The sequence below is a fragment of the Rhyacophila brunnea genome, unplaced genomic scaffold (genome assembly GCF_057557595.1).
Source record: "Rhyacophila brunnea isolate RB1 unplaced genomic scaffold, BYU_Rbru_1.0 scaffold_4, whole genome shotgun sequence".
Lineage (NCBI taxonomy): Eukaryota > Metazoa > Arthropoda > Insecta > Trichoptera > Rhyacophilidae > Rhyacophila > Rhyacophila brunnea.
The window spans coordinates 4,795,364-4,821,029 of record NW_028233068.1 but is presented as its reverse complement, the minus strand read 5'-3'; the positions used below and the strand labels follow the sequence as shown (position 1 = coordinate 4,821,029).

Genomic DNA, 25,666 nt, shown 5'->3' with positions numbered 1-25,666 from the left:
CGAGGTATTGTTTTCTCCTGAGCGAAATCATCAATTCCGGTAGAAGGTGGAATAATTTAACTTTCACACCGTTGTGGGTTTGAAAATTCTTATGAAACATGGCAATGCTTGCAATTTTTTAACTCCCAGTGTCCATACACACATTGGTTAAAAAATAATAGACCCAGTATTGAAAGTAATGCAATATGTAAAATACTCTGATAAATAACACCTTCGTGCAATTTAAATTTGTTTTATTTCAGAAATGGTCCTGTCCTGTTTCCAAATGATGCCCCTCCGCCCCCGCGACCGCCGCTTGTGGTGACGTCACGGCCAATATCAGAGCAGATCGCCAGGAGCGAACTGAGTGACGTTAATCTGACTCCAGGACCTCCCCGGGCGCAAAATCAGAATGTCGATCAAGACGGCTATCCTATTGGAGTGTCAGATCCGAACGACTACATTGTTTCGAATGGATATCGACAAAGAGTGACCAATCAAAACGGAGCGTTCCAAATTCAAAACAACGATGCGTTAGAGAATTCTAACGGATATGTTGTTAATTCTAATGGTTTTCTTGGAAGGATCGTTGATTCTAACGGCGCGCAGAGGCTGGGGATAGTTTTTAACGATTATCAAGACGTTGGGGGCGATAATAATTTCCGGCAATTCGGCGCAAATGGTAATCAGAGATTAACCAATGTCTATCAAGGGGTAAGTAATTAAATAATCTTATAATAATAATAGATTATACTAATTTCAGTTTAAGTCACACAACTCATAAGAATCATAAGAATGATTACGACACATTCAAAATTTTAGATATGCCACTTAATATGTAGGCTGTATTGGTGTATATTTATTAATGGCTAGGTCATTCAGCGATGTAAACGTATGTGTTGTAAAAATGTATATAGTTTCGTATTGTGGTTGTCTGTTACTATTTTTGTGCTGGGGTAAACAATAATTTAATTGATATATTTTACAAGGGCAAGAATAAACTTTTTAAGTCGTATTTGAATAGTTTTGTGTTTAAAATAACGTATAATATACATTTCGAGAAGTAATATTCTAATTATTGTAAATAGTTCTATCATGGATAATAATTGAATACTTAATAATAAAAATAGTTTATCAATGTGTAGTTAAATATTAATACTATACCTAGTTGTTACAAATAACCAGACGATTATAGCTTTTATTTCTTCGATATTTCTAGGTATATCCTGTTTGAGACGGTTCAGAAGAATATTTTAAGACGTGATGTTGTATTGGTCATAACTGCGATTTTATCCAACTGAACTTTTCTTGGGCAAGCTAACATAATGTAGGATACAAGTTAGAAGAGTATTCTTTCTGATTAAATACACGGTGTACACGAGAACTGCCAATCATGCCACAGTGTTGATATGAGTGCGTCTGATAACTTACTAAGAAATCAGTAGCACAGTTATTATGTTCTCTCGAAATACAGAGCTGACCTTTCATTGATGATAACAATAAAATTAATAGCTGTGGTCAACCAAAATCCTTCGCGAATCGATACATTCGTGAGGTTGGATATAGGTAGACATCATTTTATAACATATTGTTATGCTATGGTATATTTTTAGACTCGGTGTATTTGCTTTTACTTATATACAATATTTTAACTCGTATCTATATTATATTTCATTACACTATTTTTTATATTTTAAATATACCTATGTTCATTGTGTTGGTTTTATTTTATTCAATATCATGAGTTGTTGACTTGTAATTTGTAATGTTTAAACAATCAAGAAATATATTTTTTTTAATGTAATCATCTGAGAATATGGGTATATCCACGGAGGGGAGATTATAGTAGAACAGTTTTACAAAGAATAGTTTTTTTCAGTTACTGAGGCCCTTACATTGAATGAAACGCAATATGTTAAAAAGCAAAATGCATTCGTTGTCCACCTGCGGCTTTGTGGACAGTCGCTCCACAGTTTTGGATAACGTGGGCGAAAATTTGGAATTTAAATTTAAATCCCATCTTCAGTGATTCGGGACGTACGTAGCAGCTTTGCCAACTTAGTGTTTTTCTTCCCAAATCTAGCATCTAGCATATGGTGGCAAATCTAGCAATGTATTCATTAAAATATCGATAAATTATTGTTTTTAAATGATAATTTCTCCTATTTTTTATTATTGAGAAAATCTAGCATTTTTTTTCTGTCGTCTAGTTTATTTTCTAACCATATCTGGCAAAATATTGTGAATGACAACACTGGTACTTAGTGGTTATGCCAATTGTATCGAGTTATATTGTGAACATTTTCCGTCAATATGAGTAGTAGAAGTTTTTCACACATTGCATTAATTTCCAAAAAAATAGCGGTCAATTTTATTTTTCTACTAGATATTATTAATCTATGCTATTAATAATTCAACAATTAGAATGGTTTGGGCGTGTTGAAATATTAGATGTATTACTAATAAATCAGAAATTCGGAAACAACAATGAACGATTCTCATTTTTCTCAATAATTAAGAATACAATCATGTGTGAAATCTAAAAAAAAATAATCTCTAAAGAAGATCGACGGTGTTTAAGTAAAATGTATTGTTTTCATCTTGTTCTTAACAATTTATACATATATCAAAAATTTGAAAACATTGTTCATTATTTTCTAAACAATGTTGTATACAATATCAGCAATAGGCCAATTTTAATACCCACGGTGGAATGCAGTGCTTCCGTTTCTTAAAGCCGTGTTCGCGGGTTTGAATACCACGTCTGGCAGATACAAAATATCATTAATTAAATGGGGTTTGAGACAGAGAATGCAACCGTATTCATATTCCTCGTAAAACGTTTGTCAATACATATAACTAGGTACCACTTTGTGAGGATCCATATGCTCCGAATAGGAGTGAAAATGATAATTTAGCAAATGCGGATAATATAAACCCTTATAATTTTATGTCTTTTGGCTAACACTTATTTGTAAGTAGGTATATGAAAGGTGTATGAAATTGTTCGCATAATAAAGCTAGGCTGGAGTGCTTTTGGCCGCCTGAATAATGTCTTCAAAAGTGACCTTCCACTATGCCTAAAGCGCAAAGTGTTCAACCAATGTGTGCTTCCCGTAATCATATATCCGTATGGACCCTAAGTAAAATATAGATCCAGAAACATAGAGAAGCACAACGTGGTATGGAGAGGTACATGCTGGGCATAACGCGAACGGACAAAAAGAGGAATGAGTGGATAAGAAGACAGACAAGGGTTTGCAATGTAACTCTAATGTAACTAAAAAAAATCAAATGGTAATAGTCTGGACATATAGCTCGAAGAAGGGACAATCGTTGAACAAATTTAGTCATCCAGTGGTATCCAAGAGGTAAAAAACTTCCGCAAGATAGACTTAGATACCGCTGGATCGATGAAATGATAAAGTTCTGCGGAAGTACGTGACAACGCAACGACAGGACCGAGAGAAGTGGAATCAGCTTGGAGAAGCCTTCATCCAGCAGTGGATAGATTCAGGCTGATGATGATGATATTAATTTTAAATATTTCTATTGATTTATTTACACTAATGGACAACCAAAATACTAATTGATAATGTAGAATTCTTTATTGAAAATACATTTTAGGCTTTTGAAGTTATTCCATATTATTTTGATTCATAGCCTACCGATACGCAATTCATTATGATTTTTGATTCATTTATTTATATAGGAAACGCTCCATTCTTTTTCCACAGTAACTGAGAAATATTTCTTTTATTGTAACAAAATGATAAGAAGGCAATTAATGAATGTCGACTGTCGAGTGTGATTGTGAAACTAGTTGAAAGTAAGGGATGTTTTATTTTGAATTGTCGTAACCATATTTTTATCCGTTCGAATAGATATTGTTTAATATTCTCAATTCTCTATTTTCAACCTTAATAATAACTAGCTTCAATGCCCAAGGATCGCAGTAATAGAATATACACGTATACCTTCTCTCTTTATGATCTCATTATTGCACCGTAGTAATATATTATAATTCTTTCGGTATGTTATAAAGGAGACTTTTGAATGGTTAAGTTTCCCCCGCCCTTAGGAAATGGCCTACTTAGGTCATCAAGCTTTCATAATAATTATACGAGATAATTAACATTTAACTATTTTTTTTTTAATCAACGAATAATTATTCACATGATTTAAGAATGTAACATTCTCATTATTGAACATACATAATTTTGTAAACACTTCTGAGAAAATATATTATAACCAATAGAAAAAATCTTTTTGAAAAACCGTAGAAATCGAGCCTGCATCTCTCGGGTATCGCGCCCACGCACATAGTCCACTATGCTAAAGGAGTCATACTTAATTACGAAAAACTTTAACTATTGGCCTTTTTAATACTCACTGAAGCGCTTTCTAAATTGAGCTACTACATTGACGATCGGCTTTTGTATTTTAAATCAAAGTAGGTATTACTTTAATGACTAACCGACGTCACGGTTCTCTCCAAGATTTTTTGTTATAACTTACTTGAACTTGCTAATAATTTTTAATTAAGTAACTGTTTTTTATTCAACGAATAATTCACAAGATTTATGAATATAACATTCTTATTATTGAACATAAATAATTTTGAAAACACTTTGAGAAAATATATTATATTTATAACCAATAGATAAAATCCTCTTGATATTTGATATCTATATGAAATAATAATCACTGAACAGTCCCACAAACTTATCTGAAAAACGGTCAAAAATGGAACTACTATGAAGCCATATGGGCGCCATTTTGAAAACGTCATTCGAATGTCAGATTCTGTCCAGTTGCGAGTCTTAATTGGGTAATTTTCGACTGTGGCTCCCCATCAATTCTTCAGATAAGTTTGTGGCACTTTAACTTCTTATTTAGATACCTACTTTAAAGTTTAATTTGTAGCATAATAATTTAATTGTTCTTCAGGTAGTGAACCAGGGAGGAGAAGAGCAATTAGTGAATAGTAATGGATACTTAACACATGACAGACAATCTAATAATACATTATTGGATAGACACCCTTACGCTGCAGTCGCCAAGAAGTCAAAATTCCTTAAAGGAAATGGTGGCAGGCAAGGATCGAGTGCATTTGAGGTAATAAAATTACAAGATAAAAAGAACTTTTTATATACCACGTTTTTAAATTTTCTGTTGGATCATAATATAAACTTGACAATTCTATGTATTAATAAAAACTTTTTATTGTACTTGATAGAAATACTTAAATGTCGTTTTGACATTTCATATTGATTTCCATAGTAACCTACGTATATATTAATAATTTAATTGCTAGGACCCTCTTAGCAACCAACAATAATAACTTTCCATACAAAATGGAATTAACTGAAAATGAATTCAATTCTGCTTAAAAATTGCTAAAAGTATTAAAAGAATGCATTGTCGTCGTGTTCTGATATATTCTAAAAGTTTCGAATGTCTAGCTAGTCGGGAAGTTAGATAAAAATCTTCAATCGTCCAATAAAAATCTTGGACAAACAAGAAAAGATTTATACTGGACACACAAGAAAAAATCTGTACCGTACAAACAAGAATACGAGCTAATAAAAACGTGGTAAAATAATAACAATTCAGAACTTTTCAGTAATGTGTTTAATTAAATAATCCTGACCCACGGTGGCGTAGTAACTTAAGCGCCTTTCTCAAGACGTGAGTATGGGTTAGATTCCGGGTCTGGAAAAAATCACATGCTAGTAATATTATTATTAAATTTAAGATATTAATTTTATTGTAAATGAGAATGAGTATGTATTAGAATTCGGACACCGGCATGGACCGAATAATGGACTTACATACTAACTAGGTATATTAAAAGATATTTTTTTGAAAGATTGTTTGTTAGCCGTTTGCTGATACCATAATTTCATCCATGCGATGGATCAGGCGAGCACACAGAAAAATGGTATAGTGGGGGGGGGGCATTTTGAAAAAAAACATACTTTTATTTTTTAATGATTTTTAAAGCGGCGGGAAGGGAAGCGGTTAAGAAATAAGAAAATAGCAGGTGCAACTGACTTCCACATTTTCCATACCTAGATACTTCGCTTTTTAGACTAGCGATAAACAACGGCCATGAAAGTATAACTAAGGGTGTTGTTTACCTATGAGTTATTAAAAAGTGGTTATCGAAAGCGTGTAGGCAACTTAACGGTCATTATTATTAGGATCGTTAGTGTCCGTTGGTGTCATCGGCGCTGTCTTGTCTTTTAGACATGCCGCTTAGGGATATTAAAGCAACATTGGATTCCCCATTATTTATTTCAATTATGTATTATTGCCAGGAGTTATCCAGTGGCTGCATTTCGTCGTAGAATACCAAGAGATGTGGGACCAATCCGTTCATAGGCTGTTGGACAGCCAAATCATCCGGATCACGATCCTTACTCATGAGGTCCTACCGAAAAATAATAAAAAGTCACATTCCATTTTCTTAAATAATTTTCAGGTAGATTTTTCCCGTTTCTGGGGAGGGGTCCGGACCCGAACGCCCATTTCGTGCGTGCCTGCGATGGATAGAAATACGTGTACAGAATAAAAAATAAAATGACAGTTTGACCTAGCTAGTGGAAATAAAATATTTTTCACCATGGCCTGGGGGGCCGAGCTCTGGGGGGGGGTCCGGCGTGGCGGGTCGATCTGATAAGTGATATAAACATACATCACAAATTTGCCCTAATGGGGAGAAAAGTCGCCTGTGGCACTATTTTATTTGTAAAGTCATAACATTTTAAAATGTTTAGTTGTGTGATGTAATTTTTGATTACTGTGTGTCGATATTCTACAACTCCATAATTCAAAAATTCAACTATACAAAAAAATCACTAAAAATACACCAGATACCCTTAATTTTACCTGAAACAACATTTAGAAAATGATTATGTAAAAAGTCCCATTGCCTTTAACCCTAGCGATGGGTAGGGGGGCCCGCCAAAGATCCTGGCCTGGGGGCCCGCTTCAAGATGTGGGGGCCATGCTTTTCACACATAAGGTTTTGGAATGTAATAGTTGCCGCTATAATATTCATTGAATAGTTCTTAATGAGTAGGAGAATATTGTACAACACGAAATATTTTTTCTATCAAATATGCAATAGTTCTAAAAATAAACATGACAATTATGAGACCAAAGTCTGCCACACACCCTCATGAACCCCCTCTCCCCAAGTATCTTCTCTAACTGCACCGGCTCTGTAATTCTGCGAGTGCACCCAACTTGGTTAACAGTGGCGTGCGGAAAAAACAGGAGAGCATTGCTCCGGTGGGAGCGGCGGCGGTGCAAAATGTGTCCGTCCAACTTTGCGGGCTGCAAATTGAATTTGTGAAATGCATTTTCGCACAATTTTATATGCAAATAACGTCTCCGCCGCCTTGTAAAGTGCAGTGTACACTTGCAGTTACAACTGCCTGTACGAGTGAAATATTGTTAACACTACTTGAAGCCGTACAGTGGTAAGTACTATCACTTTTATCATCACATGGGGACCTGTTGAATTTTAAAAATAAACGCACTAAAAGTTAAAAAGCTATCGGCAATATAAATTTTCGATTCAAAACTTTAAAATATATCAATAGTATATCGTCGCCATAGATTGGTTTGTCCAATATCCGTTTTTGTCGAAATCGACCTATTAATGCAGAATATTTTTTTTGTATCTAAATGGACCGGAACCATCCTTTTCTTTAAATTGCTTTGTAATGAATACAGCATTCATACGCTGTAAAAACAAAAAAATAAATACCTCCATATATTTAAATATAAGATAATAACGTTTGTTTTTCGTCTCCTGAACATTTGACATTTGGTCTATTCGACAAACCAATCCTACAGCAACGATGACTTGAATATCATATTCACAATAATATATTAAAATATCAATAGGTACCTACCTATTTTGTTTGTTATGGTTTGTATGGAAAAGATTTTAAATATCTATATTGGATTGTAATATTATAAAACTATACAATAATTTGCCTGCATTTGGTCATATTTGTATGTAGAATTTCTAATCCAAAATATCGCCTTGCATAATATAATAGTTACATTAAATTGTACGTATGTATTACATCTCACCATAGCACAGTTTGCCGTGAGCTTTTTTGTTGGAAAGAGATGACCGTATAGTATACGGTCATCTCTATAATACCGATATGAAAAAAATACGCGTTGTTCTGTATTTACAATTTAATTACATACCTATTTTCTACTGTCTTTCCCTTGTATTTCGGTAGTTTTTATTATATATTTTGTAAGTGTTTTAGATATAAGTCGGTTTACAGGTAGCCCGGCGGGAATCGTGTCAATTTTCATGGCCGATTTTGACAAAATTCATGAATTCAAAAACTAAAACCTAACTTAACCTACCAAATAATCTAATATATCGGCTATTTTCAAAATTTATTTGACGCTGGGTTCCTGTAAACCGACAAAAACCGTGTTTTATTTAGATATGAGTTTTATCTCAGTACTATACGTCCCAAAGAGGTTGGACGGTCTTTCATATACGACCATATTTATTACCATATTTAGGATACAATAGTTCATGGTGAAATGTGATACGGCGAACTGCATACGTACAAATTTCCGAACACGTAATATAACACGCCATAAGGCCCGATTACAGTAGTAAAATACATCACAGAAAATCCAGGCTTGCGAATATAACTAGAGAGAATATAAATAGATATTATACTGTTTTTAATTTATTAAAAAAAACATATTTCGTACCTAAATAACACAATTATTATTTCAAAATGTTCACGGCAAAACATTTAGAATAACAAGAACAGGTAAATCGAGATGTAATATAAATACAAACCAAAGAATAATTTCAAAACAAAAAAAATAAACACTGAGATAGAACTTTTAAAATAATTATAATTTAAAACAAAACAAAAATATAATTATTGGAATATTAAAACAGGAATTAAAAGGGCCAAAAATTAATACGAAGAATGCTCTAAAAAACTTTAACACTCACCTGGTTAACACCGACACACCGGTTAACATGTTGGGTATATTCTCTCTTCTTGGTCGTGCACTCATGGCTGAGGATCGTGACCACATTTAAATTTTGTCATCCTTTGAGCGACCAAGACTTTCCATCCTTCTCGATCTTCCGCTTCTCGGTATATTACCAAAATACAAAAAATCGATATAGCCCATACAGAGGAAGTTACAGCAACGATTATTTGCAATTTTGTACAGTGATTATGAAGTCCTGCAAGATGTATGTATTCGCTGGATGAGTTTCAGCCATTCACCAAGCCTAACTGCAGGTTGTTGACTGGATTAGGTAGTTTCTGTATGACTTTTTATATGACCAGTTCTGTCATTTTGTTTTCTAGTGTATTTGTTTCTTATTTATGTTTTTATGATTTTTTTTCTGGCTATTGTCAACATTAAGGGGTGTAGAAACACACATCAATAATTTGTAGTGCTGATAATATGGATATTATATTAAATAAGTTATGATCCAATATTATAATATCTACTTAAAGTGGGTATGTTACTTTTTGTAAAAAAATGTTTTTGAAGAGTATCGACCATTTATTGTTAATATTAATAATATTGTACCAGACATTATTTTTTAGGAATCGATCTGAAGATATAGATTGAGATAAATGATACTGACCAGTAAAAACTGAATCGAGGAGTTTAACCCTATTTGAAAATTATCTTTATTATCTAATACATAACCACTCTCACACATTTATTTACTTCTTTTTTTGAAATTATACACAAAGAAAATACCTACAGAATTTCAAAACGAAAAACATGTTTTCACATAGTACATTAGGATGGGTAAAGAGAGTTATTTGACAAACAGAACAATTTTAGTCGGTACACATAATATGAAATCATCTAATTTAATGTGTGCCGTAAACTTTGATACTGTAAAAAATTATGTAGAGGTACCAAATATTCATCACTAAATAAATAAAAACAGAATTTGTTTTTCTCTCAGCTCAAAAAGTTTATTTTTTAGTTTTAACCAGATTATCTTTTGAGTCTATATATATTGTTGATTATATTATTCACAAAACAGTCAGAAAAAATAATATGTACATAGACATATCAAATAATACTTATTTAAATTAGGTAATATTAACTTTTTGTTACTGTTTTGAATAATATAGAATGAATATCCAACTTGTTAATTTAGTTTGAATACAAATGCTATTCCTCATTTATGTTCAATTTAATATAAAATCGTTTTTTTCTTTGTTTTTTCAGGAGCGAACTGCAGCCCCTCCAATTTACAACGCACTGGGAAACTACGCTAAAACAAAAGTGCTCAAGAACAAGCGCAAGCACAAGCAAAACTCACCAAACAGATATTCCGTCCACGATACAAACACAGTCGACATTCGCAAATCGAAAGATGGCGATGACGACGAATATTACACTGACAATTCTGCTAATGTAAGTATGATATAAATTTTTGCAATATGTTTGTAGAAGTGAAATGCCTATTTGTGTGTTTTTCTTCCTTCAATTGGAGATATTTTTTTTTCATGTTTTTCATGTTATGGAATTCTGGGTTAATTACATTAAATTTAACTATTCAGCATTTTATAATATGTACATTATTATTTGTTGGTTTTGTAGCTCCATCAATTTTATAGTATCAAATTTTACATTTAAGTAATAAGGTTCTAGTGATATTATTACTGGCCCAACGTATCATATAAATGAAAAATGTAACTCTTGCTGGGGTTAATCTGTGTATCCTTTATATAATATATTATATTACAAAACAGGGAGCATAAGTTGTTTGTTCCCCCGAAGTGTATAACTAACCTGCCATTGATGATGCCGATTGGGACGGCAATCATCATCATCATCAGCCGGGGTTGATCCACTGCTGGATAAAGGTACTATTGCACGGATAATGCGATGTATTGGTAGATTATTTGTGTCACCTTTATGATTTAGTTTTGGTAAACCTGTTGTATTATTCATTATTCAGTTGAAAATGTCCCTTGGAGGCGGACGAAACCGGTCCAAATTTATTAAATAAAAAAGTGGAATAAGTACAAAAAAAAATTGCATTTTATTAAATTAATCAATAATTACTTAATATTAATATGTCACTACTAAGGAATACAATCTCGAGCCAAAATTCTGATCCCGGGATTTCGGGATTACAATTTGACAATCCCGGCATTGGCATTTTTTACCATTGTTAAAATAAAAATTTTATATTTACAAATAACATTGATAAAATCGGTCAAAAATAAATCTAGTATAATTTATTATATTTAAGACATTTATATTGTATAATAATATATAGGAGATACATTCAATCTTGGAAATACACAAGTTTAATGAAGTAAATAATATTTTAATATAAATAATAATGTGAATTTAATATGAGATTGCTGTTTCTGATAGTAAAGACATAATGAATGGATTAGCGAGATTTAAAATAGTAAAGCAAATAATCATGGCGTACTTATGGCCTTTCCGCTTCATAAATCTAATTACTGCCGTAAAACGTATGATATCATGGTGGAATTACTTTGTTAAAAGTGCAAAGCATTGTTTTTTTCCAATCTTTCTCATTTTTAATAATTTATGTGAAAAAATTAAATGAATCGGCTACCTACACATGGGTATAAATCAAACTTTATTCAAACTCAGTTGATTTCTAATGTAGTTATTTTTTATTAAAAGTATTTTTTCGCTTTTATTTTATTTTCCATAAAAATTGATAAAAAAATCAATACTGAAATCCCGGGATTATGTTTATTAGTCCCGGGATTCATAGATATCGAAAATAGCTCGGGATCCCGGGATTGGAATCCCTAGTCACAACCATATTTGGTCGAGACTCGAGACTGCTGCAATGAGCTTATAAACTTTTTGGTTTTCTTAATTTTTACCCTGATTAAAGACGTTAGTTTTTTTTTCGTTTTCAAGATCAAATTTAATATTAAGTATATCAATATTTGATCTTGAAAATATATTTTTAATGTTATTTAAAAAATATATTTTTATACGTTTTCTTCTGACTGTAGATTTAATCAAGAATGTTAAAGTCGATGGTATCAGTTTGATGAATAAAATATACGTATTAAAAACTTAAAAAAGCGCATAATAATATCGTAGAACTTAATATCAGCAATGAAACGTGAATATTTTCCGATGGCTCCGCCTACTCCAGCGGTAGTTAGCAGATGTAGAACGGCCGTATGCAAAACGACCAAAGTTATGGCAGTAATATTATTCTTGTCCACTTTGCCAAATTGGTTCCGAGGACATTCTACCCGCGTGCTATCTATTATCGCACTACTGCAATACAAACGAATAACTGGAATTTTTATACTTAAAATTTTTATCAGCGCTATTATCATAACATCATTGAGTACGAATTAAAGAAAGTAATTTTAATTAGGGAGTTCAGAATTTTGCACATTTTAAATATATGTATATATAATTTTATATGCGCTACTATTAAAATCCTACTTCGATCTTCCATTATCGAAATTCGAGACTTTTGAATATATTGCAACCCTAATGCATTAAATTCTGATATCGGGGTACTGAGTTCGATTCCCTATATGTTTAAGTAAGCTTATGTGATTCTGTGACTATTTTACTACACTATTACAAAGCGCATACACAGAAATATGGTTTTGAAACGAAAAAATATCCATAATAATTTATTAATGATTTTAAAGCTGCGCGAGGGAGCGGGGTTAATAAAATCTAGCAGGGCGTGCCACTCATTTCAATCGCCTACCCTTGCTTTCTATTATAGATTATATTCACCATACCCAAACACTCCACTCTTGAATCTAGCAATAAACACCTACAACTACGGGTGCCTACCTACGAGTTATTGCGAGCTATCGCATCCACAAGTGGTTATCGAATGCGCTTGGTTTAACGGTCATAATTATTAGATTCGTTAGTGTCCATTTGTGTCGTCCGAATTGTCTTGTTTTTAAATATACCGCATCGGAATATTAAAGCAAATATCGGATGCCCCAGTTGCACCAATTTATGAGTGCCACGAGTCCTCCAGTGGCCACAGGTCTTGCGTGTCGTAGAATGCCAAGAGGAGTGGACCCAACCCGTTCAGCAGGCTGTTCAACAGCCAATTCACCTGAGTTACGATCCTCAGTCATGAGGTTCCCGAGGTGATGATAAATAATAAGATGTAATATTACGTCTACCTAAATGATTTGTGTTTTTTCCGATTTCCGTTTCTGGGGGGTGGGTCCGGACACGGAAACCCCCCATGTATGCGATTCTGATTATTACATTACCTACTGTAAATTGGTTTTGTGGTATGTTTAAGAATTAATTATAATTTAAATTTAATAAAAAAACTTTGAATTTGAACTGAAACTGAAACTTTTTACGCGCGGTAGAGCGAATCCCTCTAATGTGTATTGCGATGAAAACTATACCATACAATGTGCCTTGATGCTCAACAGGGAGCAATAATATTCATTATATTTCAATATTTTTTTCATATTATTTTTATCAATTAAACGCTACTTCATGTTGAAAAATTTTGTCCAGAGATTCTTGACTAAAATCCATCGCACCGTAGAAATTGATAATCCGATGATCTAGCTTTTTTGTAAATGTGTGCTGTGAGGAGTGTCTAGATATAATCTGTTTTCGATAATCCTCAGCAGTGGTCACTTCTGCTCCAGCCCTGTGTCAGATAACGCCCGAAAAGACGATCAAACTACCCTCCAGTATCATCACAGTACTAAAGATTGACACGATATTAATAAAATACGATTCCAAGTTAAAACCTTTTTATATTAAATATAAAATACATTGCAAACCATTAATTATTTAAAAAAATCTTTTTTAAATCATAAAATAACCGTAAAATACGATGTAGGTATATTTTATATTTTTGTAATTTATCTATGAATTTAAAAATAGGTTTTTAATAAACTATTTTTTTAATTCAACGAGTAATTGTTCAAATAGACTCTATGACGATCGGTCATATAAATGCCGAAAACCCCGTTTCTTATGTTGGCGTCATGTGTCACAGGGTGTCACAGAGTGTAAATAAGATGTCATAGCTGTCATACAATATGTATGTATAATAATATGTCGGAATGGCATAGATATGATCATAGACACTAAATCGCTCATAGCATATGTGCCCGATCGTCATATAGTATATTTGAACCTTAAGACACATGCAACATTCTATATATTGAATAAACATAATTTTAAAACATCTCATGCATATACACACTAGAAAAAATCATTTTGTAGAAAAAATACGACACCCGGAGAGACTTCAACCTGTATCTGCTAGATTCGCGCCAGTAAGCTTTTCCAATATTAAGCTACGGGCATCTTATTAAATTACGACGATTTTTACTAGTAGTTGTTACATGAAATACTTATCGAATAGCGTTGTAATAGAAAAGCATACTGGCGGTAATCCAGCAGATACATGATCAAGTCCCGCCGGGTGTCGTTTTTCTAGTGTGTACCTACCTATATGCATGAGTATAAAATGAAAAATATTTATTTTTACATACGCATTAATTAATTATTAAACAACTTGATAATGTCAATTATTATCAAAAAATGTATTCAATTCAATATTTTTATATTTTATCGGTAGATGACTAGTAAATCCACCGTAGTATAACATCTCTACATAATTAACATTTTAAAATATGTTGCTATGCGATGCAACTTGAAGTGATGTGATGATTGATATCACAAAAGGGGTCGCGATCAGTGCTTCATAATAGTATGATGACGAATGCCGACCACTCAATAACTCAAGTGAATTTATTTAAAAATATAAAAAGATGCTACAAATACTCTTCATTTTACCTCGTGCATCCATGAGGTTCCGCGGAATACCATTATGGGAACACTATTCGAGTGCTTAAAGTCAGACAACGTTATATACAAAAAAGTGTTTTTTTTTTTTGAGATAACGTTATTTTACATTTACGGCTACATGATAGTCAAACAACGTTATGTCAATCTTTTCTAATTTCTTATTAAATCGTCAGTAAAGTTTAACGCTAACTACATAAGTTACCCTTGTTTTCATATTTTTTTAAAAACTATCCCTATAAATGTTAACATCATCATAAGCAAGATAAATGTACAATACACAATAAATTATAAAATATTAACATTAGGTATTTAATAAACATTTCCCTTGTTGAGTTACAAGAATCTAAAATAACGATTTTTGGCTCTACTGTAAAGTTGCACTTTTGTAGATAGTGTTGTTTGACACTAAGCCCTCGATACTGCCCTTAACCTTAGAGATAGATAGGGGGGGCCGCGAAACATCGTGGCTTAAGGGACCGTTTCAGAATGTGGGGGTCATGCATCGCGTATTCTTGAGTGTTTCATTTAATGTATGGTCTTTCCGTATTATTGTAAACATGCAATTTTCCATTTCACGTAGTTCTGCTCTTAATTTTTGAATCACTCTTAGATCAGAGAGATATTCCTACACACACGTGAGAACTGAGAACGATCCATTGATTGAATACTATAAGCTTTATCCTATTCATAAAATTAATATCGGACAGATCTTAGCCGGAAGCATATCCTTTGCACAAGTCCGTCGTGGATCAAAGATAGTAATCAAGTAATAAAAATAATTATTTACAAACCATCATACGAATGCTAAAACTGAAGCCTGACTAGAAAAGAAGAAACCCATTATTTAGAATCATTCTAACGGAATATCAAAAACAACGACGTGTACGTATCCAACAAGATTAGAATAATTATGTAGTTGTAAAAGTTGGAAGTGTAAAATAACCAGCTTTTATAAATCATACATAATTATGAATGGGCAGGCCTTGTAGAAAAAAATGCAAGTGTGTAGAGCAGGGGTAGTAAACCTTTTTATACCTACCGCCCAACTTTGTATCTCCGTTAGTAGTGAAATTTTCCAACCACCCACCGGTTCCACAGTAATGGTAATTTATAAAGTAGGGAAGTAACTTTACTTTATAAAATTTATAAAGCAGAGTTACAGCAAGTTAAAGCATATAATAATAATTAATAACTTACCAAATACTTTATGTCAGACTTTCGCTTAGTTTGGCAGAATAAATCTTTATAAAACCACTTACTGTAATTAAATCTATCTTTTTATTTATACTTTGCATACATATAAGCATGAAGTTTGATGAAATTACATTTAGTTAATTACGTAACGTGAACTTAACTTATGCGAGGGCGATACAAATAGTATATTTTCTAAAATTTAAATTGTTACGGGGAAATTTATAAAAACATAATGAAAATGTTTTTAAAACCCCTACCGGCCACCATGAAAGCCGGAACACCCACAAGTGGGCGGTAGAGATCAGGTTTACTACCCCTGATGTAGAGCCTCAATAACGATAGCCTGGACTGGAGGAAGATCTAGGAAAGCTGAAAGTAAAAAAAAACTATAAGGACATGATAGAGGTTGAAGTGGAGGTCGATTGTTTCCGGTTCAATGTCTGCAATATGTTATAAACCTTAGGAAAAAAAATATGTGGTCATCATCATCAGCCTGAATCTATCCACTGCGGGATGAAGGCTTCTCCAAGCTTTTCTCGATCCTGTGCGCTGCGTTGCCACGTACTTCCGCAGAACTTTATCATTTCATCGATCCACTGGCCTCTAGGTCTATCTTGCGGACGTTTTTTACCTCTTGGGTAGCATTGGATGACTAGATTTGTCCAACAATTATACCTTCTTCGAGCTATGTGCCCAGCCCATTTCCACTTGAGGTTATTAGCGAGCTGTATTACATCGCAAACCCTTGTCTGTTTCCTTATCAGCTCATTCCTCTTTTTGTCTTTTCGCGTTATGCCCAGCATGTACCTCTCCATACCACGTTGTGCTACTTTAAGTTTCTGTAACTCTCTTTTACTTAAGATCCTTAGACTTTTAGCGCTTTAGGCACAGTGAGAGGTCACTTTTGAAGACATTATTCAGGCGGCCATGCATGCCAGTCCAGCTTTACTCTGAGAAAAATTTCATCAAATATACATCCATAGGTATATAGAGACTTGTTGTCCGAGATAGAAGTAGTTTTTCTCCTGTTCGAGCTGATTATCTTTATTGGCCCGCAAAACAGTTGAACATGACTTTTGTAATTGTTATATTAATTTTCAAGCCTACTTTCTTGCTTACTTCTGTGAGGTTGTCCTACATAATATTATTATTGTGAACGGTAAAAAAAAATATTCAGAATTGGAAATGAATATTGATAATAAAAAATCAATGGAGCATAATAATATGACGGCGGCAATAATGTTCGCGATTTAAAAACGATGTAAAAAGGCATTTCCATAAAGCCTCATTTTGGGTAACAATTGATTTTTTCCCCTCATAAATTTTGATAAATCTGACACCTTCGCCGGTCTTTTGATTGACGCGAAGAAATAAATAATCTTCAATGACTAAGCGCCCTACGAACGATGCGGTCCTGAACCTTTTTTCGTACAAATGATTAATGAACTTTATGCAACTCGTAAAATAATAATATAGTAATTATTACAGAGTGCCATATTCTGGCCGTCTACGAGTCTGCAATCCCAACGCCGAGACGTGACAGTTTTAAATTAGTATTTGAGATATATAGATAATTACACTATGAATTCCAATTAATTATAAATTATAATTTGTAAATATAAATGAATTAAGATGTTATTATTATAACTAGTAACATGAATTAGACTCGTTTCAGACGGGACACCGGTGTCGCGGTTGTATATAATAAGGAGGCCTTTGTGTTATGTTTAAGAACGCCCCAGAGCTAATGAGTCAACGCGTGTGCGGTACACTTTTCCGCCGATACACTTGTTTTTATTACAGTAGCCAGTTTTATGTTCTAATTTATAACGCAAAACTATGCGTTGACTCATTAGCTCTGGGGCGTTCATAGACATAATACAAAGGCCTGCTATATTATATCGAGCGCGACACCGGTGTCCCGTCTGTAACGGGCCTTATGTAGGCACTAAGTACTAAAAATACATACATAGTCGATCAAATCTTTTTAATTTTAACTCGTTTAATGTGACGCCATGTTTGCACTCAGTGAATGTCCATAATAAATGCTCCGTTTATGAGCAAATTATTTACTTTTATTGTTATGTATTTTTTTGGTTAAACTAGATTTTTGTTCACAATATTTAAAAATGTATTTTCGTTTCGTTCATTGAACATGAATAATTTGAAATACCTAACTCAGAGACATAGATACATACCTATTAGAAAATATTATCAAATACGTGTGTTTCTAACATATTCCGATTTATATGAATGTAGGCTATTTTTTTTAATAATTGCCTTATTCAAGCAATATACCTATAATCGTTAGGTCAAAGAGAAACCAATGATTATATCTGCTGAATTTATTGATTATGGTAGTTTTTCGATGGCCAAAATAAGGTGATCTTCTGCGCTGCGACAATTAGACAGTCGATAATGATTATTATTAAGTTAAAAAAAACGAGGCTTGTTCGCACCACCCTTTAGTTTGTGAGTTTGTGATTAGTTAGTGCAAATTGTCCTAGACCCTCCAACGTCGCATTTTTACCTTTAGTATGACGGGAGATTTTATTCCGCCTTCTTGTAACTTTAAACAGATACCGTGACACCACACTGACATCGTTACACATTCAGTATCCTCTACAAGGATCTATTCGGGTTTTTGAGCTGTCGTAAGTTTCCATGACTCACTACCGTAAAGCAGGACAGTGGGTCTAAGACAATTTGGCGCCGGGACAACTGGACGCCACGCAATTCAAAAATAAATTGACGTTAGGTACATATACGTACTTAAAAAAAATATATTTTATATTATTATTTATATTTAAATTATTATATTATGATTTAATAGTTGGTGAGAATTTAAATATGCACATGTTAATTACACACATTAATCGTGCATATGTTTAAGTTCAAACGAAAAAAGAGATTTTATTTTTATCTAAAGCCTTAGGCATGGTAATTCTCAATCCGCAATAAAAAAAAACATTAGGTTAAGAGTAAAATTAATTAAAACTACTAAGTAGTAGATAGACACTGATTAAAATTCATCGTCTACGTTCTGTTTACGTGTCTACGACAGTACGGCATCCAATTGTCCTGGCGTCCAGTTGTCCTATTCCCGACGTTGAACCTAGCTCAGCCACATACTACGGATGAATAGGAGTCCCAGCCTGGTTTGTCTTTTTCTTAAAGTCATCCGTATTCCGATAACCCGGAAGACTGCTAAATTCCATCCACTCGGTGTATACAATCATATCGTTGATGTGACCGGCACCCATCAATATATGGAACCTACGTACTAAGTCATTGCAATATCATTCATGATATATTTTGTTTTATTGGTGCATTTCTTCATAGCCAACGGCACGTGGCAATGTGAGTGGTTCCTCATCAAATCGGTTAAATATAAATTAAAACCGGTTTATATTACACTCTATTGACTGGCTCTTTAGTTTTGCATTATTTATTGTAATTTGTGGTTATTTCTATTTACTATATTATATCTGGCAAGTTTTTATAATTTAACACAATTCGATGTTCTATTTTTAAAATGTTTGCATTAGTCATTGGTGTAAGAATGTCTACTGAATAATTGATAGATTCTAGGCAAGATTCAAGTAACCTTGTCGAGCTTGTTAGTTATGTTCCAAAAATTCTAAACAAAAGTATGTCCCTTTAAAATGCTTTCAGTGTAATCTGGTGTCCAGTGAAATGGCTTATTTATTGTACAATAGAATACATGTAATTTAATAAATAATATTGTAAATATTTGGAACTTTGAAATAATTTATATATTTGCTCAAAAGATTACTTAAGCTTTTAGAGAATATAACTCTCAAGCATTAAAGAGATGGGATTATTAAAAAAACTATAAATAATTTATTTTGATACAATTATAATCCCAAACCAAAATGGTAATTTACACTACAATCGGGTTGAAATATTAAAACTAAAAACATTTATGAAAAATGTTTACACGTTAAAAAGTATTTCTTTGTTCATAAGATAGATACAAAAATAATATTCAACTAAAGCTTATTTAAAAACCTCTGTCCCTTGATTTATTTAAATAAATAAGGGAATTAGTTACAAAATCAGTCGCCCATATTTTTTTTTATTATTTGTTAATAATTTGGTAATTATCATATCCTGATCCTTCCACGCGTATAATTAATTGTGTTACAATCGGAAATTAATTTCAATGTCAGTAATATCCACCTACCGATATATTTAATATTTCACCGATAATAAATTATAATTTTATAATAATTTGTATGATGACTATGTATTTTATTGTTTTCTTTTTCGTTATTGGTATTCTTTGCAATCTAAGCCATTGTTAGTCAGTCTGCATTAGTTGAGTATTGGATCGTATATTCTCGAAATAATTGAATTAGTAAAATAACATTTAAATGAACCTATTTATTTTTAAATAAATGCAATCGGTCTAGATAATCGGGGGAAAAAATAAAAAAAAGTTTGCCACGTCTGTGATAAGACAGATCATCTTGTCATTTGAATAAAATGGCGGGTACTTGAAAAGATGACAGTTGAATAAATTCATCGAAAGTTTTTGGATTGTGACAGGTTTGATTGCTTTTTAAATGGTCCGCCGGTGTGAAAATCCCTTAAGACTACCAATAGAAACGCCTTAATAATATAGTCATTCAAAACCTTTTTATGTCAACATATCTTTAATATTATGCTTTGTTTAAAAATTCATACCACTTTCTTTTTATTGAAAAAAAAATAGGTTATCAGTCATAAACAGCCATTTTATGCGAGGAATAATTGTTGGTATTTTTACAGCGTTTTTCTTAGGTCGTATTCTTATTTGTCCAGTGGTTGTTTGTCCGATACAAATATTGCAATCGATTTTTAACTGACTTCCCGACTAGCTAGACATTTGAAACTTTTATAATATACCATAACACGATGCCAATGCATATTTTTAATACTTTTAGCCATCTTGAAGTAGAATTTAATTCATTGTTAATCAATTCTGTTTTGTATGAAAAGTTATTTCGATACCATTATTGGTTGCTAGGGGGTCCTAGAAACTAAATTATTAAATAATATATACCTGCGTTATCATGGAAATCAATATGAAATGAGATTTCATTATTCAGTATTTCTATCAAGTACAAATTTTTTTGATCGTTTAAGCTAGTCAAGTCAAGTTTATATAATTCAACAGAAAATTTAAAAACGTTGTATATAAAAAGTTCTTTTTATCTTGTAATTATTTTCATTACTCTGAATTACACATAATTACATACTTTTTGTCAGATGCGGGCATATCGTGGGTTTAGATATGCTCTACAAGGCTAATTAAATTTAATATATTCGACCTACGTATCCTACAACCTTCAAATATGTTCAAAGTCACCACGTGCCCTAATAATAAGAGGACTGGAAAGATCTCACAACCTAGATGCGTAAAAGATATTTACCAGTGATAATAATAATATTAAAATAAACTCTTACGAGCATTAAATCTTTAATATCTTTGTCAGTATTTACTTAAGTCTTAAATGAATAAAGACAAGAAAAATTCACTAAATGAAGCAAAATTAAAATCGAATCATAATCGAAGCGTAATATGGACCTCCATTTGATGGAGTTTATATTTTTAATAATAACAAGATAAAAAGAACTTTTTATATACAACGTTTTCAAATTTTCTGTTGAATCATATAAACTTGACTCGACTAGCTTAAACGATCAAAAAAATTTGTACTTGATAGAAATAATACTGAAATGTCATTTGATTTTATGATTGGATGAAATCAATTCTACTTAAAGATGGCTAAAAGTATTAAAAAAATGCATTGGCATCGTGTTCTGATATATTCTAAACGTTTCAAATGTCTAACTAGTCGGGAAGTTAGTTAAAAATCGATTGCAAGATGTGTACCGGACAAACAACCATCGGACAAATAAGAATACGAGATAAGAAAAACGTTGTAATAATAAAAGATCCATGGTGCTTTTTGAATAAATTAGATCTGTATAACTTAAATTCTTTTTAGTTTTATCAAATCGATCTTCGAAGTCATAATGAAACTCGGTTTGATATAAATTAAAAAGATTTTATGTTAAACAACTTATATTTTTTAGAAAAATCATTTTTTCTTATTAAACATACAATATATTACAACTAATCTTACTATAATCTGCGAAAGAACTTTTAAACTACAATTTAATGCAATATAAAATATTATGTAGGTAGTATAATAAAAATCAGTTGTGAGAAAGAGATATGAAAATATGTTGTGAAATCAAGATTAGTATTATAAAGTTTTGTAGGATGAATCGCTTAATGTATAGAAATACTCGTATGGTTATGTAAGCTTTAATCAAAATGGTCATTTTAATAATAATTTAAAAACAAATAGCAAATATTGATGATGAACCGTCATTAGACTTATTTATGTTGCCAAAATAGGCATTTCTATTATTTTTAACTACTGTGATATTGTCGATTTTGTATGGTAACCCAACGTGACATCACCGGAACGGACGTAATATATTAGCATGATAAAGGGAAGGTTAAGCACGAAGAGAAGAGTTCAGTATGTAGGTAGTTGGAATGTGTGGGTTTACGTAGTGGCGGGAATGATTCACATTATGTTAAGGACGATAGTAGTGATAGTGAATTTAAAATATTTTTGAAACAATGTTAGTATATTAATTTATCTAGTTATCCAGACTTATCATTAATGGGTCAATAAATCTTTTCAAATCTTTATCACTCTATATTATTTGTAAGATTACTTATTTTATTTAGCAGGTCCCAGGTAAATACTTTATTATAAAGGTTGAGAACTTCTCTCCAAAAAATCACCTAAAAGTTTAAGACGATGTTTTTTACTTTAATAATAAAGTAGGTAACCATACAAAAAATATGATATTGGTACTTTCGGTGAAAACTAAATTCTTTCGAAGCTTTCGTTTTATTTCTTATCAAGTTGAAAGTTTCGAAACGATTATTCAAACTTGTATGGTTTTTGTGAGACGTATTGATTTTTCTATTGAATCTATTCATTCTAAACCTTTTAAAAACGTCGGTAGAAAGGCGAGAGCTTTGACATTCAAAACTTAATCTCACTTAATAATTTACGAAAACGTTAAAAGCACAAAAAAGTTTTTTTACGCAACACGCATACAGAAGGCTGTGAACACAATACAATATACTATAATAAATTGCCATTAGGGATGTCCGATTCTCGGGGGGGAAATCGATCTTTGGAATCGATTATACAACATATAGAAACCATGATATTATTATATATTTTTTTAATTAGTAATTTTGTTCGCTTCGTCAATTGATTCCAAAATTAGTACAACATTTTAAAGAATTTAATATTAACGGCTAGGTACATGTAAATTGTACGTATTACATTTCACCGTAGTACAGTTCGCCGTGAGCTTTTTTATCTGAAAAAGATGACCATATACTATACGGCCATCTCTATTTTCATAGCCGAATTTGGCAAAATTCATGAAAACCTAACCTAACCTAACCTAACAAATAATCTAGTATATCGACTATTTTCAAAATATGTTTGCCGCTGGCTTCTTGTAAATGTAAACTGACAAGAATCGTGTTTTATTTAGACATGAATTTTATCTCAGTACTATACGACTTAAAGAGGTTAGACGGTCTTTAATATACGACCTTATATTTCCGATACAACATTTCACGGTGAAGTGCATACGTACAAATTTCCGGACACGTCATACAATCTATCGAAACGATGTTATTATATAATTTTGCTCGCTTCGTCAATTGATACCAAAATTTGTAAAATATTTTAAAGAATTTAAAATTTACAGTGTTATTTAGGTGTTTATTTGATATATATTTTTTTTAATTTCAGGAAGCTAAACATTACGCATTCTCATACTCAGTCAAAGACCATCATACTGGAGACGATTTCTCCCACTCACAACGAAAAAGCGGCTCAGGAACAAACGGGGAATACAGAGTAAAATTACCAGATGGCAGAGTTCAGATTGTATCATATACTGCTGATAACGGAGGCTACAATGCAAATGTCCGATACGAAAACGACCCAGAAAACGATGAACAACAATCTTCGGGTCCTCCTCCAAGACCTACACTTCCCACCCAAGGCTACATCAGTACAATACCAGATTACAATCCTTACAGAAGTAGTCCAGTAGGACTTAACCCTGGAAGCAGTGCAGCTACTTTCGTCCTGCAACATCAACAGCAGAATAAATTAGGACGAATTGTGGTACCGAGCAGAGAAGAAAAAGATTACCAAGACGTTGATTATTTCTACGATGATAATGTGAAGACTTCTGATAGAAATATAGTTCCAAGTCATCGCTTGGTAACAAATGATGTGAAAGAGGTTTTAATTACAAGTAAGCCTGGATATTTACAAACTGCTTCTCCAACGCCTTCAAATTTGTTATATAAACAACTGGTATACCATGGCGATAATGAACAAGGTGTTTTAAATTATGTTGTAACTCCAACTTCTATTGTTTACGTGCAGCCGAATAATGGTGGACATCTTGTAAGTGAATCTCCTCAAAGTGGTTTCAGGACTTCGACAGATTCCGGGCAAGATGTCAGTAGAAAATACTTACATTTTTACAACGCAGAGTCCGTGAAATTCGTCAGTACTACACCGAAATATGCCACGATTGACGATAACTCAATCTCAACAGGTGGTGGATATGTGACGTCGGCCAGTCCTAATTCGGGGTATTACTCAACCGCAAGCACCCCGGCGCCCGGCATTGACGGTTACGATCACCTGGATACGCCGGAAGTAGCGAGGTATCGCGTTAAACCGGAAACTGTGTACAGTGGGCAGCGTCGTTATACCACTGTTGCGCCGGTGGTGAATAGCGCGCTTCGCGACGGGGCCGTTACGCCGACGCATTTCCTGCGACAAGACGCCAACGATGTTAGGAAAAATCCCCAAGGAATCGGTTTAGGCAGATACTATGCACCCCCTGATAGTATTGATTTGAGAAAGTATTTTTCGTACAACAAACGGTAGATGATAATAACATAATGTATAATATTGTAAAATAGCCATAGTATCATAAAAAAAACGTTACCGGCTTTTCAGCAAATTACTTAATATTCTTATATTTTTTAAATGTAAAATATATTTTAATGTATAGGTCATATACTTACCTATATTATATTTAAATATACTAAAGAAACAATGATTATGTATGAATTCTATTAAAGTCTCCATGCATCCCAATAAAAAGAAGGAAAACATGTTTATTATTTTAAATGGTACAACAAAATATTTTGTGAGTAATGTTATCAACAAATAATGTAAGAATAAATATGTTCTATTAATAATTATTTGCATTGTATATATTATTATATAATATGTATGTGAGCAAAATGTAAAAATAAAATAGCGCTTTACAATTATTAGAATTATGATTTTATGATTTTTTTTTCCAAAACAATCAATATAAGAAAGCTCTGACTGTAATGGGTTGGATACAGGTGATGGGTGAATGATTTACTATTCCCAAAGAAGATGATCGATTAAAACACATATACCGATAGAGCAGTGGCGAACGGTGGAGGTAGGCTCTTAAGTTCCGCCACAAA

General features: G+C 32.6%; 1 protein-coding gene across 1 annotated transcript in view; it reads left to right on the top strand.

Moving 5' to 3' along the window:
- LOC147066736 (uncharacterized) overlaps positions 1 to 25,302 on the top strand; it is a 28,002-nt gene extending 2,700 nt beyond the window's left edge. Inside the window, exons 2-5 of the mRNA XM_085954375.1 lie at positions 243 to 693; positions 4,930 to 5,097; positions 10,255 to 10,443; positions 23,928 to 25,302. Coding sequence (XP_085810501.1) covers positions 243 to 693; positions 4,930 to 5,097; positions 10,255 to 10,443; positions 23,928 to 25,088 — 1,969 coding nt within the window. The 3' untranslated portion in view covers positions 25,089 to 25,302. The remainder of the gene's footprint in view (positions 1 to 242; positions 694 to 4,929; positions 5,098 to 10,254; positions 10,444 to 23,927) is intronic.
- The last annotated feature ends 364 nt before the right edge of the window (positions 25,303 to 25,666 follow it).